At 38.0% G+C, this 20,411-nt stretch overlaps 1 protein-coding gene across 1 annotated transcript in view; it reads left to right on the top strand.

Moving 5' to 3' along the window:
• Positions 1–643: 643 nt before the first annotated feature.
• ACSS3 (acyl-CoA synthetase short chain family member 3) overlaps positions 644–20,411 on the top strand; it is a 153,632-nt gene continuing 133,864 nt past the window's right edge. Inside the window, exon 1 of the mRNA XM_019455239.2 lies at positions 644–1,213. Coding sequence (XP_019310784.2) covers positions 900–1,213 — 314 coding nt within the window. The 5' untranslated portion in view covers positions 644–899. The remainder of the gene's footprint in view (positions 1,214–20,411) is intronic.

Here is a 20,411-nt window from a genome sequence, read left to right as displayed (position 1 = left end):
ACGTCTTTACCTAGCTCCTCCTTTTGGCTTTCTTGTTTTCTCATCAAAAAAAAAAAAAAAAAAAAAAAAAAAAAGAATAAATAAATAAATAAATAAATAAATAAATAAATAAATAAAAGGACACAGAAACTCGAAGGACGCAAATTGGAAGGGAAGAGATGCAACAAGTCGGTTCTGTTTTCAGCTCCTACAACTGTGGGGGAGTCGGGCAGCAGGTGAATCCGAGTTCAAGCGGCCTGTCAATCACTCTCACGAAGCACTACTCAATTCTTTGCAACCATTCTCCACTCCTCCTACCCTCTCAGCTGTGATGAAATCCTGGAGCAGTCCTTGCCCTGGAGCCGCTTGTGCTTTTAATATCCCGGGGCTGGGCCGAGTTTAAAAAATAAACAAACACCGCAAACGGTGCAGGGGCCTTGCCGCGAAGCCCACGACGGTGGGTTTCCGCCGCAGGCCAGAGGCGGTGCGCTTCCACCAGCGCGCAGTCCAAAGAGGAAGCCCGAGAAGCTGCGCGCGACTTGTTTGTTTGAAAACTGAGTTGGGCGCGTCGGCCTCTTCCGAGGGCCGCTGGAGGGTCTGCAGCGTTTCCCGGGGGAGCCGCGGGGTCGGGAATGCACCGAGCGGCTGGATTCCTCACTCTGTGGCCCCCCACCCCTCACCCCCGAGCCCCAACACTCCAGCCTGTTGCTTCGTCCCCCACCCCCTCCGCTCCAGGTCGGCTTTTCCCGGCAACTCCAGTGTGACTTCCAAACTCCTGGGCCCCAGGCTCACCTCGGGATCTGCCTCCGCCTCCCGCCTGCTCCCCGAGGGCCTCAGGAAGTCGCCAGAGCCCTAGTCTTCGCCCAAGAAGTGCACTCCGGACCGCGGGCAGCGCTGCCGGCGGGGGCCAGCCCGCGGCGATGAAGCCGTCCTGGCTGCAGTGTCGCAAAGTCACCGGTGCCGGGGGACTCGGGGGGCCCCTGCCCGGGTCCTCGCCGGCCCGGGGCGCGGGCACTGCCCGCAGGGCTTACTTGGCCCCCGGCCCGCGGGGCGCGCTCGGGGGTCGGGGCTGCCGAGCGCTGTCGTCGGCCGGCGGTGGCGGCGAGTACAAGACCCACTTCGCGGCCTCGGTGGCCGACCCCGAGAGGTTCTGGGGCAAAGCCGCCGAGCAGATCAGCTGGTACAAGCCCTGGACCAAAACGCTGGAGAACAGATACCCGCCTTCCACCAGTTGGTGAGTGCTTCCTTCGCCTAGCCAGAACTCTCACGACTTTTGGGCGACAGGGCTTATCGTCCCTTTCTCTGGGAATCCGGCCTTGTGTCAGGACAGGAAATCAAGAGCGGAGACGTGTTCAGATCTTTTCATTCGAATCTCATTTAGTTCCAGAGTCAACTCTCCTCCCTTCTCTTGAGGAATTCGCTTACCCATTATGAGCTGAGCTTCCTATAGACCAGAGATTTACCAATATGGCAGGACTCCACTTGGCATTGGAGATGTTCCACGGTCAAAAACAAGGGTCTGTCTCCACGGACAGCACTGTCTAGTGTAGGAGACAACCACGGAAACAAATAGGGAAGTACTGTCAAGTGCCCTATACTGCAGGGAGGAAGAGATTTGAGGAAAGACTTCAATAAAATCACACCTAAGTAGGGTCTGGAAGTATGGTTGTATCTTCTCAAGGTCGGCAAAGATCTAATTATTAAGACCAGGAGGTGGCTGAAATTTGGCTGGTAACCGTGGTTGCAAATAATTGTGTTGACTGGAGAGGTGGGGGAGTGGGCTGGCTGGTGAGTCAAGGGTTGGGAGGGGAAGGGATTTCTGTGTGTTGACCAGTAGATTGGGTTAGATCCATAGCCCTGTCGTGTATAGGGAGCTGTGATATGAGGTTCTCCAAAATTATGCACATATAGCCAGGTAGTGCTGGAAATCATGGTAGGAATACAATTTTTTTTTTCTGCAGTTGCAATTATAAGTAGTTATACACATCAGTTTTGCATTACAACAAAACAGATACATTGTAGAATAAATGCCAGACTTGCCGGAATAGTAAGGGTGAGGCACACAGCTGTGAGAGTTCAGAGTTCTGGGTGTTCTTTAGGCTATGTGCCTAATCCTAAAAACGTGGTTGCTCTCATCTTCCAGCCATTAGGGAGAGTTGTTTCTTGTAAAAGTTTGAGAAACACTACAGTGGACTTTCCCAAATTTCCAAATTCCCAGCAGTGAGTTGGGGGAATGACACAATCAGGTTTGCATTTGACAAATGTCTCCTTGTTGAGAGCAAGGGAGATGGAATGGAGAAAGGCCAAGCCAATAAGAGTCTGTTCTATATTGTCACTATGCCGGGTTCTCTCTTCAATGTTTGGAATATTTATGTTGTTTTCCTTTAGAATCTGAACACATGTTCTCTTCTAGTTCAGTTGTTTCAGTGGTGTTTGACTAACCCTTTTTAACAGGGCCAACGGTGATTCAAGCACTGTGTGTATGCCCATGAGTAATATAAGACCCCTGCTTTTTGGGAGTCATGGTGACTAACCGCATGGTCTGTGGAGCTAGAATACTGGGTTTGAGCTCTAGCTCTCCCAGTTACTGGCGGTGTGTTCACAGCCAAGTTATTTAATCTCTGCTTCCATTTCTTTATATATAAATGTGGAAATAGTATGAGGATTAAATGGGTAAAGATTTAAGACCCAAGACCATGTCTTGGATGAAATAGACCTTATAAATGTTGGAGGAAGAGTAGCTAGCTATCTTTGCACTCTTAAACCACAATTATTTTAGGAGCAGAAAACCCTCTTTGTGTTTCTCAGATCAAAACAGAAATTAAATAACTTTCCTAAGAGTGTGTTCTCAAAGGTCTGTGTCTGCATATCTGTCCTAAGGTGTGGTACTGAAATTATTTATGTGACCCTCCCCTCCCCTTAAAACCATGTGCAGAGAAGTTAGTTTTTCCAAGTAAAAACCAATGGGGGCCAGATGTAAGGCAGTGACAGTGGCAATGAAAGGGAAAGGACAGATTGTTAGAGGGTTTGGTTGGGGTTAGCAAGGGCCTAGGTGAGTGCAGAGAATGCAGAAATCAAAAGTTCATCAAGTAGACATTTTAGACCTGGAGGTTTTCTTTCTGTTTTTTTCTTCTTCTTAATCTCTAATTCCTCGCCTAAATTTTCTAAAATTGTGTGCATAAAATGTTTTTAATGAGAATTTTTGCCAAAAGGTCTTTGTATTTTTAAAACTTCAGTACATTGTAGATCACTGACATTTGATAATACTGTAGCTGAACTCTTCATCTTTGAGCTCTTGGAATTGGAATCGCATGGCCAAACCTGTTTACAGCAGCCCAAAAGATCAAAGTGAATAAAGATAAGTCTTTGGCTTTGTATTTATTTCAGAAGAGTGATTCGATCTTACTAAAAATTTTGGTTGGCAGAGCAGATTTGGGCAGGGAAATCGAGGTGGAAGATCACATATCTAATCTTAAACTTCATCAATAAGACTTTTCAGTTTCAAGTAGAATCCATTACTGTGTTGGACACTTATTTGCAGACACTCCTCATTGGTTAACAGTTTTCTATAAAGCTAAATTCAAGGGCAGGATGAAATTTCTCTCTCTCTTTTTTTTTTTTTATCTTTATATCCCTAGGGTCTAGGGCAGAGCTGACATATGAGTTTAAAAAATTATAGTAAAGTAACAGAATGCATAGATTTGCTGATTTTTGCTACTATATGTCTTTGGGAGGTAGTAAGAGGATATAGGCACAATTTGATGTGAAAGAGATTTGCTTATTTTCTTCGAAGCTGGGGTCTTGGAAATGTGGATGTGGGTAGCCAAATCTTTAAGAAAACTGAGGAGTTCATAGGGTGCTGTAGCTAACTTCTAGATGGAGCTGACATACAGGGAGTCAAGATCTCTGATGCCCTTTGGCTTCTCTTTTTTCATTATAATCTTGTCTGTTTGTTTTTCATGAAAGTAAACTCCACTCAGAATCTGCAGGCCTATCAGAAGCTCCAACACATAAATAGTAATGCATATTAGCTTTCACAGTGGCATAAACTACCCAATGGTAATTTACATATGCAGGAGTATAAACATGGGATAGAAATCTCTTTTTTTTGTCAAGTTAGCCAACATACAGTGTAGTCTTGGCTTCAGGAGTAGATTCCCATAATTCATCACTTACATATAATACCAAGTGCCCATCCCAACAAGTACCCTCCTCAATGCCCATCACCCATTGTCCCCATCCCCCACCGAACCTGCATGCCCATCAACCCTCAGTTTGTTGTCTGAATTTAAGAGTCTCTTATGGTTTGCCTCCCTCTCTGTTTGTATCTTATTTTTCCTTCCCTTCCCCCATGGTCTTCTGTTAAGTTTCTCAAATTCCAAATATGAGTGAAAACATATGATATCTGTCTTTCTCTGACAGACTTATTTCACTTAGCATAATACCCTCCAGTTTCATCCACATTGTTGCAAATGGCAGATTTCATTCTTTCTCATTGCTGAGTAGTATTCCATTGTATGTATAAACCACATCTTCTTTATCCATTCATCAGTTGATGGACATTTGGGCTCTTTCCATAATTTGACTATTGTTGGTAGCACTGTTATAAACATTTGGGTATGCGTGTCCCTACAAATCAGCACTCCCATATCCTTTGGATAAATTCCTAGTAGTGCTATTGCTGGGTCACAGGGTAATTCTATTTTTAATTTTTTTAAGGAACCTCCACCCTGTTTTCCAGAGCAGCCATACCAGTTTGCATTCCCACCAACAGTGCAAAAGTGTTCCTGTTTCTCCACATCCTTGCCAACATCTGTTGTTTCCTGAATTGTTAATTTTAGCCACTCTTACCAGTGTGAGGTGGTATCTCAATGTGGTTTTGATTTGTATTTCAATATGGGATAGAAATCGTTAAGGGTGATAGACTGAAGGAACATTTCACTGAAGTCAATAGCCCTGTAAAATATATTTCTTTAAAAAAATTTTTTTTAATGTTTATTTTTGAAAGAGAGAGAGAGAAAGAGAGAGAGAGAGTGTTGGGGAGGGGCAGGGAGAGACGGAGGCACAGATTCCAAAGAGTCTGATGTGGGGCTTGGACCCGTGAGCCATGAGATCATGACCTGACCTGAAATCGGATGCTCAACTGACTGAACCACCCAGATGCCCCAATACACTTCTGGTACTGTAATCTCTACAATCTTTGGAAAATAAATCCCAGGTATATGTAGGTGCTTTAGGAAGTTGTGAAGAACCACCTTTTTCTCAGTTTGGTGGTCAATTCACATTGTTGACACCTGGTTTCTGCGGTGATGAAATATCTATTTCAGAGACTTTAGTGGAAAACTATAGCCAAAGGGGAAGCAATTAGAATTCCTAGTAGTTTCTCTAATCCTGGAACAACAAAATGGATGTTTGGTTAGTTTCTCCTCACGAATTAGGATTCCTGCTGCCTATCCTGAAGTTGAAATCGAGCTGCCACCCTGTGATATAAAGATTAGGCAATCTACTTTTGCATTACACATTGTGGTTGACTCTTCTGTCTAGTTCATCAATTTATTCCTTTCTATGGAAGCATTACAATCCCATTTTTGTTTATTTTTAAACAATGTTCCATGATAAGACTCTCATATACTATTTGATTTAGAATTTAATATTTATTAACAGTGACTATAAGCTGAAAAGGAAAGACTCCAACTTAATGCAGATTATTAGAAAATGGTTTCAGGTTGGTTAACATTTCTATAATGGAGTATAGTTTTTTCAACATGCAAGATCTCACTTACTAGCTATGAGATAAAGGTTGTTTAATCCCTCCAAGTCTTAAAATGGTTCATAGAGTTAAAGATATCAATCATTAACTTACTGTGTGGATAATACAGAGAAAATTGTGGAAAAGGTAGTGAAGAAACTCACCACATAGTAGCAGGGGGGATGTACATTGACTAAACTATCACAGAGCTATTTATTTAGAATTGCAGTACATACTATTCAGTACAATGGTTAGTGGTGGATTTAACATAGTCTTCTCTAGAAGGATCATGGGAGGAGTCTTGAGGAAATGATATTTAAACTGAGATTCCAATGAGTAGAGATTAGACATGAGAAGTGGGGAGGAACATTCCAGGCAAAGAACACAGTATATGCAAAGGCCATGAAGTATGCAGTAGCTCAGTAGATTGTAGAAACTGAAAGAAGACTACTGTGGCCGGGGCTTAAGGAATGATGGGGAAATTATCAAGAAATGGAAGAAAATAGCCATATGGTGAATGGCCTTGTGAGTCATGTTACGGATTTTTTTATTTTTTTCCTGGTACATAATATATCATATAATGCATGACCAAAACATGAATTTCCTACTCTTATTTCTGCACTGGAAAAAAATAGTTATGAGTTCAACTCCAGTTCTGCCACTTACCTTGGGCCAGCTTCAATACCCTTATTTGTAAAATGGGAATGATTGTAGTATCAATTTTTTGGGATTATATGGGGTGGAGAGGGGCTTGTAAAGTGTCTGAGACTGTGCCTGACACACAATACTAGGTATGAATGTCTTTGGATTTGGGCAAGGATATTCCCATAAGCTAATGTGGTCTAGGAGGTTTTCAGAGAAATGATAGCGTTTGAAAATAGGACTTAGGAAAAAACTTTTTGTGTGTGGGAAACAAACATGACAGGCATAGAGGTTAGAAAGAATCAAGTGTGCTTAGAGAATAATGTAGTAGAGCAGTTGGCTTGTAGAGGTTATTTTGGATTGTCCCCTTTATCCCCCTTATACATTCCAAGATCCACAGTGGATGCCTGAAACCATGGATAGAACTGAACACTTATATACTGTTTTTTCCTATGCATGCATACCTATCATAAAATTTAATTTATAAATTAGGCTCAGTAAGAGATTAACAGCAACTAATAAAATAGAATTATAACAATAGCCTGTAATAAACATTATGTGAAAGTGGTCTCTCTCTCTCAAAGTATCTTATTGTACTGTACTCACCTTTCCTCTTGTGATGATGTGAGATGATAAAATGCCTACAGAATGAGATCAAGTGCAATGAATGACATAGGCACTGTGAGATCACATTAGGCCTGAGACTGACCTCAGGTAACTGAAACACCAGAAAGTGAAACCACAATTGGGCAGGAAAGGCGGGGCACTACTGACCTCGGATTCAGAAGGTAGTTTCAGGATGGTTTTAAAAATCTTGGAATAATAAGAAAAAGGGATTTGCATTTATGTCTTAGGCTACAAATCACAATCTGACTGTAAACCTGAAGGTAGGTTTTGTTTGCCCCAGGTGCTGAGTTTTTGTTTATTTAGGTAGTTCTCAGTATTTAAACATTGGAAGATTTTATTTAAAATCTACATTTCTATTAACAATTCAAGTTTTGGTCTTCTTTTGGAAAAAAAAAAGCGGAATATCCATCTGCAGTGGGCAACACTTGGCCAGAACTGAGTAGCCCCTATGGAAGGCTAAATGAGACATCATGACTTCCTGGCAGCGGGATTCAGGGAAGGAAGGCATTTATGGTAACTGCAAGAATTTGAGTCAGATGTCCAACTGGAGCAACTGATTGTGAAGTGAAAGTTAATGGGTTGAAAACTGGGTGGAGCTTATGTAGAATTATAGATTTAACTATAAGTTAAAAAGATGTGAGAGTTAAAGCCTGTGAATGTTGAGTGGAGAGTGGGGTGGAGGGGGAGAGAGGGAGAGGCAGAGCAAAATACTAAGAAGTGAACTTAGGAGACAAGTAGAAGAAAGAAAAAAAATACCCCGTAAGAATGGATGAGACTTAAAGAAGTAAAAGGAAGAGCAGGATATTTTAGTGTCATGGAGCATGAGGGAGAGAAGAGATAAAAATAGGGGAAGTCAGTAGAGGTCAAGGGCTCTGGAGATGTTTTGAGGCTATTGAGGATTGAACAGGCAGTTTTGATTCAGAAACCCTCAGTGACTTTTCATAATGTGGTATCAATGTAGAGATGGAGGCCAAGGCGAGAATAGTGCGTTACAGAGTGAACCGATGGCGGAGGGGTTAGAGACAGGTACGGAGACCAGATGACTGTGTGTGGAGGTACCTGGGTTATGTAACTTTCCTCGCCATCTTTACTTTTCCTTCCTCCCCTTTTAGGAGAAACTTCTGACTAATGGCAGAAGTGATGAAATCTGTGACATAGGAATGAAGGGAATTTTGCTTATTCTGAAACCCATTCCTCATCAGCAGCTCTCCCTGTTTTTTGCAAGTTGAACTTTGTGTGGTTTCTTATCTTTTTTGTTTGTTTAGATACTAGAAGTTCATGGAAGAAACCCAATGGAAAAGCCTAAATGTTGAAATAAAGAGCTACTCAGGCAATCTGTATGTTCTTGATATATACTGGAACAATTCTATTAAGCTAGATATCCCACATTTGATTGTGAGTTTGACAGGGAAGATACGGAGACAGTTGAAAAGGGGTGAAATAATTTCAATTTGTTGATTTGTTAAGTTATTCTTGGGTTATTAGGCATCATGTAAGTAACTGGTTCAGAGGGAAAAAACGTTTTTTTATTCTTGTATTTGCAACTTTTCTGAGTTTGACTGTGTTTCAAAGGAAAACAAATAAGCAAAATATAATGTGGATTTTTATGTAACCGGGAGGTAATTTAATTTCGCTACTGAATCTTAGTACTTTGGCAGTCAACTGGTTAGCCACATTAAACTGTTTGGGAATTTTTTTTAAACTTATTAAGAGTCTGTGACGTTTCCTTCATATTTATCAGATTTTATTAAAATGATATTTAATTCTGGTTTGAAGGTGAGAGGTTTACCTAAAAATGAAAAATCGGTCCCCTTTTGACAAACTCTAAATGAAATGAATTTATTCATAATATTGTGCACAGTACAGGCATATTTAAAATTTAAATTATCATTTTTTTTATAAATACAAAAAATATTTTAAGAAGGTACATGGTCAGCATGAAAAATTGCCTGCTGGAAATATAGTCCTGCAGAGTAACCTCATCAAGAAAGACCAATTTTAAAAGATGGGCCTTGTTTTATATTCTGAAGGTCAGCAGCTTGAGGCTGTGCCATATCTAATTTTCTCAGTCCTCATGCTGCCGAGCCTTCAGGGCAGAAAGAAGTGAACTACAGGAACGCTGCAATTACATAAGCAAGGATGGATTGCCTCACAAATGGCACAATCAATGAACAATGGAAATTCAATCGGCTGTGACCCGATCAAGTACCAGGTGTAGGGGAAAATCCAAAGGCTTAGCACCTCCTGGAAGGTGGCTTAGTCTTCCTTTGTTCATGCCATATACTATTAGTTGAGGGGAAGAAATCCAGTGGTCGAAGTTATTTGCTTCTGCTGTTACCTCCGCTGCTGCTGCTGCTGCTTCTGCTGCTTTTTAAAAAGAATTCCAGTTCGATAAGCAACAAGCAGCAACTCATTGCTTTCCATTGTGGTGTGACATTTGCAAGAGAAATATGTAGGAGGCTAATGAATCTTTGTGACAATATATATGAATCTAAGAACCTCTTTAAATTGTAGTTTTAGAAGCACATCTGAATGTGGAACTCAAATCTTTTAGCTAAACCATGTGGATAGAGAATTTATTATGACAGATTCTGTGTGCTTGTGCTAGTATTGGGGCCAAATGAGGTAAAGGACAGTGCATGGAAAGGAGAGACATTCTTCTTATGATATCTAGGAAAACTGAAGTTTAAGAATTTTAACTTGGAGGGGCACCAGGGTGGCTCAGTCAGGTAAGCCTCTGACTCCTGGTTTCCACTCAGATCACGATCTTGTGGTTCGTGAGTTTGAGTCTTGCATCAGGCTCTGCACTCTCAGTGTGGAGCCCACTTGGAATTCTCTCTCCCTCTCTCTCTGCCCTTCTTCCACTCACTTGCTCTCTCTCAAAAATAATAAATATACTTAAAAAAAAGAATTTTGAGTTTGAAATAGTCCAGTTGAAAGTCCTAGAATAGCTAATAACAACAACAACAACAATAATAATAATAATAATAAAAAGAAGCAGCACTTTCAGATTCTAAGCTAGAGAGCAGTAGAATTTAGTTTATGAATTTTAGGTAAATAGTGAATTTTACTGATTTAAAATATAAATTTTTCTAAGTGGAAGGGAAGCAATTAATTTCCATAGGTCTTTGACTTAAAAGCTGACTCTGGACAATAGGAATAACTTCTCCTTAGGTTTTGATATTAGAATAAAAATATTTCCCAAGTATAATCTTTCAAGACCTCTCTCCTAAGTGGATACATTAGTTAGGTAAAAGAACTTTAGGAAGATTTAAAAAAAAAAAAAAAGAATGCTCAGTATCTACCTTAGACATGACCAATGTAGATATTTGTAAAAAAAAAAAAAAAAAAAGTTAGTATGATAGATAGTAGTCAAAGGGATATAGCATCAGTATCATTGACTGTTTGCTAAATAACTGTAAGCAAAGCATTGGAGCTTAGAAAAGTCCATTTTTGTACAAATCTAACTTTGCTTTCTCTCCACAGTTTTTCTTCTTTTTACAGGGTTGTATTGATTCTCAGCTGAGAGTTAAGTGCTTTTCTAAACCACAGATGCCCTGACTTTGCCTTCCTCCCTACTCCCTGCCTTCATCAAGGCCAAATGAAGTTTGCCAGTTACCAATGGGAGTTTGTTAGACACCCGATTTTGGTGGGTAGGAGAAAAAAAAAAAATCAAGGATCATTATTAGTGGAGAAAACAAATGATTCCTAGAGATTAGAATTTTGGTTCCAGTCTTTGAACAGTGCTTTGCCCAAAATAATTGTAAAATGGGAGAATTATAAAATTAGTCTGTGATGGTTATTATTAGTCAGTGGTATCTGTTTTCTACTTCAGACATGCAGGGGGATTGGATATCCCCCTATACCCAGGGTTATATAGTTAGCTTTGGCCAAGGCGGTGAGAAGAGGAAGGTGTGTCACTTCAGGGTGAAGCCTTTAGCTGTGAGTGCTTCAATCTGTAGTTCTCCGGTCTTCTCCACCATCATGGAACACGTGTGTAATAGATGTAATCTGGATTGCTGAGCAAAAATCATTGATGTCAATGCTTTGGGGAGTCCACCCCGCAGTGAAGTCGTATGAGTAAGACATAAACATTTGTTTTTGCAAGTTACAGAGAGTTTGCAATTGTTACTGCAGTGCAATCCATCCTGTCCTTTTGACTGAGAAGGAAATAATAGGAAATAATATTTCCTCAGCACAGAGCCCCACACGGGCCTCGAACTCATGAGCTGGGAGATCATGACCTGAGCTGAAGTCTGACGCTTAACGGACTGAGCCATCCAGGCACTCCTCAGTTTTTTATTCTCATTTAATGGGTGTGGTAATGAAGATATGGAGAGTTTAAGAAACTTGCCTAATCTTATAAATCTAGTAAGTAGCAGATACAGGATTTGAACCCAGGTAGTCTGAGCTTAGCATCTGTACTCTTTCTAAATACATTATAGTGTTTCTGTAATAAGAATCTCAATCAGGGGCGCCTGGGTGGCTCCATCAGTTGTGTCTAACTTTGGCTCAGGTAATGATCTCACTGTTTTTGAGTTCGAGCCCCCTGTGGGGCTCTGTGCTGACAGTTCAGAGCCTGGAGCCTGCTTCGGATTCTGTGCCTCCCTCTCTCTCTACCGCTCCCCCACTTGTGCTCTGTTGTCTGTCTCTCTCTCTCAAAAAATAAACATTAAAATTTTTTTTTAAAAAGCATCTCAATTAATTTTAGTTTTTCTTTCTTTTTTTATCCCTTCTCCAAGGAGACCACTAAAAGTAATTTAGAACATCTAGATCTAATTCCCAGAAACATTTGGAAAATATCCATATTATATATATGGAATAATATGTTGATACTCTTTGAAAAAAATAAACCATGTTTTATATGTAAATATTTCAAATGTGTACCACAGTCTCAAAGTTGGGGGAAGAGAGGCTTTATATTAATTGTTACCTATCTTAGAAATTTTTCTTGGACTCTAGAAAGTAGTATTAATCTTCTCTCTAAAAAATGCTCTGTTGGTTTTCTGGCTTAAGGAAAATCTATAATGACCACATTATTCATTGCTTGCAGTATGCTTTAATATTATTTTTATTAGAAGATAGGAACAGTCTAATTAATTCATCTAAGTATGAATATTTGAACTTTTTTTCCCTCCAACCTTTCAGTAAAAGAAAATACTTGACTTCTTGTATGTTTGTAATTATGGAACTTGTTGATTTTGTTTACTGCATTTATTACTGATTTACACATTCATTTACAGTATTCTTTCCTGTGTTTCTTTCGTTGCTTTCATCTTGATCCTAGTGTGCAGGGACAGACCTTGATAAATGGCTTATGTTAAGTGCAGAGATGAGTTTCTCAGGAATCATACTGCATACAGCTTATATATATATAATATTATATATCATAGATTATCTGATTATATATGGTATATAATATTATATATCATCACATATATAATCATATACATGATTATGTATGATGTATAATATTATATACGATCATATATATGATTATGATATATATAATTTATATATATTTCTAAAATATATATAATTTTTAAAAATTTAGTACAAGGACAATGAGTTGTAGGCTCTCCCACTTACTGTGTTATTGCATAGATCTAACAAACTTTGGGGAACACGTGATGTAAAAATGTTAAAATGCTTTCTTTGAGTATTTAGAGGATGTGCCACATTGAAATTTGGGATGTTTGTAGAGTCTGTAATGGATTGAGAAGGGAATTCACATGTAATTGTTCTCTAGCTCATGCCTGAGCTTTTCCATTCTTTAATACTAACAACTATGGCAATACAAAAGCAGTTAACTAATTATGGAACACTTACTGTGGCTCAGGCCCTGTGCTAAGACTATATATGTATTCTTTGACTCCTTCCAACACCTTATGAAATAGATATAATGCACTTTTATAGCTCTGTAAACAAAAGGACAGAGAGATTAAGTGACTTGCCGTATAGTGGTGGACTTAATTTTTCAACCAGTTGGGTCACACTATGAAGCACAATTTCTGTAATGAGTTGTAACTGTACTCTTTAACTTCTGTCTGGTTGTCCTGTGACTGTTTAGACATCAGGACCTAGAGGGTACAAAAGAATGAGAACTATGTTACAATTCTAAAAATTTTTAATCAGAGATGTAGTTTCCCTTTTTGTCCTGTGTCAATTGTGCTTCCATGTATCTTCCATTCTCTCATTTTAGAGGAATTGTAAATCTTCACCACTTTCCCAGAATCAACTCTTACATGTGTTCTTGACTAAGTGTTGTTTTTTTCCCCCTAAAAATCACGTCACCTTGAATCTTATTTCCCTTTAAGTAGTTTGGCAAAGAATAACTCAGTACTCATTTCCATCCACTATACATCCACTTGATAAGCTCACACTCCGCGGATACTTTACCAGCAATTTAACCAATCATACTAGGTAATAGAAGGGCAGGGATCAGGATTCAGTCACCTTTATATCCACAGTGGAATGCAGATAACCTTGTGGATATCAGTTGCTCTGATTTAAAAACTTTGCCATGTGCAGATGTACTTTCTTAATCTATCTTATATTGGGGTTCCTATATAGATTGTAGGTACATATTACCTGAATCATCCATCCTACCTGAACCCAAAATGACTTAATGAATCTTCTTTCTATCAAGGCATCAAAGAGTTTGAAATTTTCTTTTTTTTTTTCCTCCAAATTTTTATTTAAATTCCAGTTAGTTAGCATACAGTGTAATATTAGTTTCAGGAGTAGAATTTAGTGTTTCTTTGCTTACATTTAACACCCAGTCCTCATCACAACAAGTGCCCTCCTTAATACCCATCACCCATTCAGCCCATCCCGTCACCCAGCTCTCCAGCAACTCTCAGTTTGTCTTCTATAGTTAAAAGTCTCTTTTATGGTTTGCCTCCCTCTCCTTTTTTTTTTTTTAATGTTCCCTTATGTTTTTGTTTTGTTTTGTTCCTTAAATTCCATATATGAGTGAAATCATATGGTATTTGTCTTTCTCTGCCTGATTTATTTCGCTTAGCATAATACTCTCTAACTCCATCCGTGTCTTTGCAAATGGCTAGATTTCATTCTTTTTGATGGCTGAGTAAATAGTCCATTGTATGTATATACCACCATTTTCCATTCATCAGTTGATGAACATTTGGACTTTTTCCATAATTTGGCTGTTGTTGATAATGCTGCTATAAACATTGGAGTACATGTATCCCTTTGAATCATTATTTTTGTATCCTTTGGGTAAATACCTAGTAATGCAATTGCTAGATTGTAGAGTAGTTTTATTTTTAACTTTTTGAGGAACCTCCATTTGTTCTCTAGAGTGGGTACACCAGTTTGCATTCTTCATGGGTCTAAGTGCCATTATGAGGCAGTTGGCTTTCTTTGCTTCTCTTTAGCTCATTTATCTTTTTAAGTTGTAGTAGAGACTATTTTACAGTCAGCATGAGTTTCTAGTCATCGAGCCAAAGACACACATATTACATGGAAGGAAAATACTTTACTTATGTGGTACAGACCCAGTGCCCATGTGAGTAGGGACTGAAAAAGTTGTCTCTCTGGAACATACCAGATTCCCAGTTTCAGATTTAATAGTTGGACCAATAACATATTACCATATTGTCAGTTATTAGTCATTTTGTAGTCAATAAGTTAACCAAATAAACCAAATTTTATTGATCAAATGAAAATTATTGCTTAAAAGTGATAAAAGACAAATACTGAATGGCCTCACTTATAGGTGGAATCTAAACAAAACAAAACAAAACAAAAACCTAAGCTCACAGATACAGAGAATAGATTGGTGGTTGCCAGAGTGGGGACCGGAAGGGGGTTGGATGAAATGGGTGAAGGGGGTCAAAAGGTACAAACTTCCAGTTATAAAATAAATGTCATGGGGATATAGCATGATGACTTTACTTAATAGTACTGTATTGCATATTTGGAAATTATGGAGAGAGTAAACCTTAAAAGTCCTCATCACAAGAAGAAAGAAAAAAAAAGACAAAAATTTTGTGCGTGGTGATGGATGATAACTAGACTTATTGTGGTAATGATTTAGCAGTGTGTACAAATGTTGAATCATTATGTTGTATACCTGAAGCCTATATAATGCTATATGTCAATTATGCTTTAATTAAAAAAACAATAAAAAATAAAAAAGTGATAGCAATGAGATAACCTAAAAATATTATATTTCTAGGACACATTTATGGTATTGCCATAAATAATGATACAAATCTTAATATTTTGTTATTTGGAGTAAAAGCTGAATATATTCTGTTAAGCGCTTACATTTTGAAAATATAAAACTGATTTTTATTGTTTTATTTTATTTTTTTAACATTTATTTATTTTTGAGACAGAGAGAGCGCATGAACAGGGGAGAGTCAGAGAAAGAGGGAGATACAGAATCTGAAACAGGCTCCAGGTTCTGAGCTGTCAGCACAGAGCCCGACGTGGGGCTCGAACCCACAGACCGCGAGATCATGACCTGAGCCGAACTCGGACGCTTAACTGACTGAGCCACCCAGGCGCCCCTTTATTAGTGTTTTAAAATTCTGGGTCCTGACTGTTTAACACCTGCTACATGTGTCTACTAGAAACATTTCATTATTTCGCCTGAATATTTTAAGAGCTATTTGAAATGTGATTTGTAATTACACGATTAGTTGATCTAATTTGATGACATTTTCTCTTATCTAGGTTTAATTAACTTATAAAAAATTTAATTTTTAAATTTATAATCAGTAAAAAATATCTTTAATTAGGAAGATTTTCCTTTTTTTAATTACATATCTAGTTATTTCAAAGTCTGTATCTGATGGAAATAATAATACTCTTAAATCAAAATTGCTTAAATCCTAGAAGATGATTTTACTCTATATGTGTGTATTTGTATGAGTAAGTGTGCACACACGTGTGTGTGTGAGTTTGTGAGTGAGTGATAAAGTGTTACAGAATACATAATATATTATTACAGTAATGATAACAATGCATCGTTACCATAGTTATTTAATTTCTCAAGCACATACGTTCTGAAAGAAGAATTTAGGGAAGATTAAGTACCTTGTTCATGTTTACTTGGCATGCAGGTGGCAGATCTGGGATGAAAAACCAGATGTGTTAGACTCTGGAGTGTGTCAGCATCTCACTGTATCATAATTCCTCTCCAGTTAAGCCTATTTTATCCTCATAATACCAGTGTTTCAGATTTAAAAACAAGCCAGGCACATATATACATATATACACACCTATATGTTTGTGGTCCTACTATATTTATGAGTGGAGTATTTTTGGCTCTAGAATTTATTTATTCATTAACTCATTTGTTCCTTCATTCATTCTTTCTTTCTCTTGTTCATTCATTGAACATTTATTAAATGCCTTCTACAATCCAGGAGCTATTCCAGATACTGAATGAGATTCCAGATAGATTGTAACTTTGAAGGGCAATTTCATACATCAAAGGAAAAAAGTGTGTTTGCGTGCAATGAGATAGCTTTCATTTTCCTGTTTAAAAAGAGTAATTATGAGTGCTATGTACTATCTAGTTATAATTTTTGAAAATATGGGTAATAAAATTTGTTTTATTTGACAATTGACTCTACCCTGAATTACCTTTGACTGTTGAGGTGTGAATAGGTAGAGTATAGAACCTCACATTTTGGTCAACAGAAGCCATTTTCTGACTAATGAATCTTTTCATAGATAAGAGAATCAGCCATTTTAAATTTTATCCATTTGTACAATCTCTCATTTTCTGCTAGAGGTGCTAATACACAGGAAAGTGAGGAGAAGACAAGTAACAACAAAGAAAATAAAGGGAAATAATGGGCTTAGAACCAGCTAGACGATGAACTCTTGGTTAATTGAGTAAACTGCACTGTCTTCAAGTTTCATATTATGGAAATGTTAATGGGAAATGTTTTATTTATGAATATAATACATATGTAGATATTGGGGACATTGACAAGGATAAAGCAAAGATACAGTTTGTGATATTGTTCTCAGATTATTTTGAGGATAAGGCTAGGGAAAAAGGCATAATAAAAATTTTAAGTTATGTTCAATAGTATCTAGTCCAATTAGATGATCTTTGTAGATATGTCCATAGCATGCATGCTTGTATCTGAGTGTAAGGTTGTTTCGGTGACGAACGAAGGTGGGAAGTTGGATGGGACATAGTAGGGTTTAATTAAGAGAGCAGAGGTTTTATGATTACAAGGCCTAGGTTTGAGACCTAGGTTTGAATTGACATGGCCTCTTCAGTGACATTGCTTTATTAAAAATAATTTTGATTAGGGGCACCTGTGTGGCTCAGTCAGTTGGGCGTCCGACTTTGACTCAGATCATGATTTTGTGGTCTGTGGGTTCGAGCCCCGCACTGGGCTCTGTGCTGACAGCTCAGGGCCTGGAGCCTGCTTCAGATTCTGTTTCTCCCTCTCTCTCTGCCCCTCCCCTGCTGATGCTCTATTTCTGTCTCTCTCAAAAATAAACATTAAAAAAAACGACTAAAATTTAGGTTTATGTTTTTTCCCCATGAAGAAGCAGTAGTTCTTTAAATTCTAATTGGGTAAACTCAGGAAAGCTGAAATAGATGGAAAATCGGCTGTATAGTTCAATATCTCAATACATTCTCAGTGTATATCTTGGTATATTTTGCATATTTTCCTTCAGCCTTTTTATTTCATTTAAAATTTTTATTTTGTAATGATTGTACACTCACAAGAAGGTACAAAAATAGTGCAAAGAGATTTGTTTGTGCCTATCCCTCAGCCTTTCCTAATGGTGATGTCTTACACAACTAGTATATTATCAAAACCAAAACTATTATATTATCAAAACCAAAATCTACATTGGCACAGTACAATGAACTAAACTAATAAACTTTAATCAGATTCACCAGTGTTTGCAGGCACACATATTTATTGTGTATGTGTTTTGCTTTTTAAAAATCTATATGTCTGTAAGTCTGTTTGACACTCTAGGTCTCTATTTTTGTTCTTACAGAAAAATGGAATTATGCTATCCCTACTATTGATAGGTCTTTTTTCCACTGCAATAAGCTATATTTTTCCATTCTTCTATTCTTCTATTCAGTGATTTTTAATGTTTGCAGAATGCTTTAACATATTGGATGAATGTTATTTATTTCACAATCCCTTCATGCTGAAATTTAGGTTGTTTCTCTTTATTGTTATTATAAACAGGCAGATATACTTACATCTTCGGATACAGCATTCTGAAGATTTCTCTCTCTGTCTCTATCTTTCTCTGCTTCTTTCTTTCCTTTCTTCTTGCTGATGAATTCTTAGATTTCTAGATCAAAGAGATATTATGCCCTTTCTAATATAGAGTCAAATTTTTTGTTCAAAAACATTAATACTGTGAATAAGGTATCACAACCTTCTTCCTTATGAAATATCTGAAGAATAAATAAAGATAATAATCTAGTGGACATCGAACACCGGGCTTTGTAAAATCTTAATGTTGTATCACATTTCCTTTAAATCTTTTTGTTTTAAGCAGGAAAACAAAATTGATGCCCCCTTTGTAGCTCTGCCAACTACACAATCTTTGTAGAAACAATCTCAGAATAATTTATGTAGCTCAGTGGGAAGAAAAAGCTCTTTTCAGACATTCTAAGATGACTGATTGTATTCCTCCTCTTTAATAAGAGCTTGTATTAAACATCTCTCTGTGGACATGAGCTAAGTGTTGTGCAGAATGAGTTAATGAACGTGGTGTCTGCGTTCTGGGAGCCTCAGCTGTAGAGGAGAGTTTCATCAGAACATTGTGGTGTGTAATTCTACATGAGTTATAGCCTTAAAGAGAAAGACATGGATAGCTAAGATGAAAATGCAATGTGAAAATAGGAAAAAATATACACTCCTAACGTTCTCATGGTTAGAGCACATTAGTTTCAATTCTTACCTATTTCTCGCCTCACTTCCTATTTCTCCTTAACCAGAGTAAAGTAACACCATATTAACAAATTAGCTTCCTTCTCCCCTGCATGGTCCTGGGGCCACTATCTCTCTTCTCCTTTCCTCCCCTCTTCCCTTTTTTTTTTTTTTTTTTGTTCTTTCTTCATCACTTCATCATTGTTATCAGTATTAAATTCTGAGAGCTCTTTTTCTTCCCTTCAACCAATACTGATTGACATTGGAGGTGTACCTTCTCTTCTGTCCCTTCCTGGTTCTCTGGACAGTTTTGAGGTTCCAGGGTTACCTTCTTGGAGACCTTTTGAGCACCCTGATCTGTAAGTCTGGTTTTCTAGGAACCTGCCCCAGATTGGAGTTTAGTTCCTCATGAGCTCATCATGGCTTGTTTCTTAGTTGGTTGATTGAGGACCTCTGCTCCTAAGAGTATGCTAAATACCGTCTTGAAGAGGGCAGAATGATGCGGTTTACTTTCCTTTAAAATGTTCTTTTAAATTTATATTCATTTATGATTATATTTCAATCTTAATAGATTTGTGCTTTGAAATTCAAATGTATTTCGATTGTATCTTTAACATTTGACCTTTAATATTAATTTAATTCATTATAATTTTCTCTTTTGTTTTTTATATTAAACTGAATCCTATTTCTGTTTGCTTAAACCCTGTTTTTCCTAGAATAAAATAAACCTGTATTTCCTAGAATAAAATAAAATATTTTCCTAGAATAAAATAAACCCTGTATTTACTAGAATAAAAATGAGGCAAACAAGGCAAAATGGTGTCTTTACTTTCAGCTTTGAATTTAACTGTCGGACATGACTCACAGTCTGTGGATCTTTAAAATCCTTCATTCAAGCCTTTTCTCTTCATTGACAGTGTGGATCCAGTTCAGATAACAGGTATTGATTTCTTGAAAGTCTTTCTTTCTATTCTTTTTTCCTGTTGGCTGCATTTCTCACCTTTGGCAATTCACTCAGTTTTAATCCGAGATGATCTGGCAGAGATGCAGATGCCTGGGCTGTCCTTTCATGTTGAGATGGGACAGTCTGTGGCTAGGGCTGGTGGATGGGGCCAGGTTCTGCACACACGTACTCATGTATAAAGGATTGGTAGGGCTAAAGAATGTCGCTCTCTTTGTGTTAGGTTTTTCTGTTAAAATAATTGTCCTATAGAGAGATGTGCTTTCCAAGTACGTTTACAAAAACAATATCCCTAGTGGTTAAATTAACGTAAGGTTATTATGCTGCCCCAAGTAGGCAATTACCCAATTTGGAGGGTTTTCTGGAACAGTCAGTTGATACTGCTCAAGGCCAAGTATCTGTAATTTAGATGAGATGTCCCTGTGTGAAGAAAGTAATGTGATGCCCTCCTCAAAATGCTTAAAGCCTTGTCTGTTTGTGTGCAAGAGTAGTCTTTGGAGCTTGTCATTGTTTTTACTGAGCGTTTACCTCATGAGACTCTTTTTCT

Source organism: Panthera pardus, unplaced genomic scaffold, assembly GCF_024362965.1.
Source record: "Panthera pardus isolate Hobbes unplaced genomic scaffold, ASM2436296v1 HiC_scaffold_6, whole genome shotgun sequence".
Taxonomy (NCBI): domain Eukaryota; kingdom Metazoa; phylum Chordata; class Mammalia; order Carnivora; family Felidae; genus Panthera; species Panthera pardus.
This window is presented reverse-complemented; position numbering and strand designations above follow the sequence as displayed.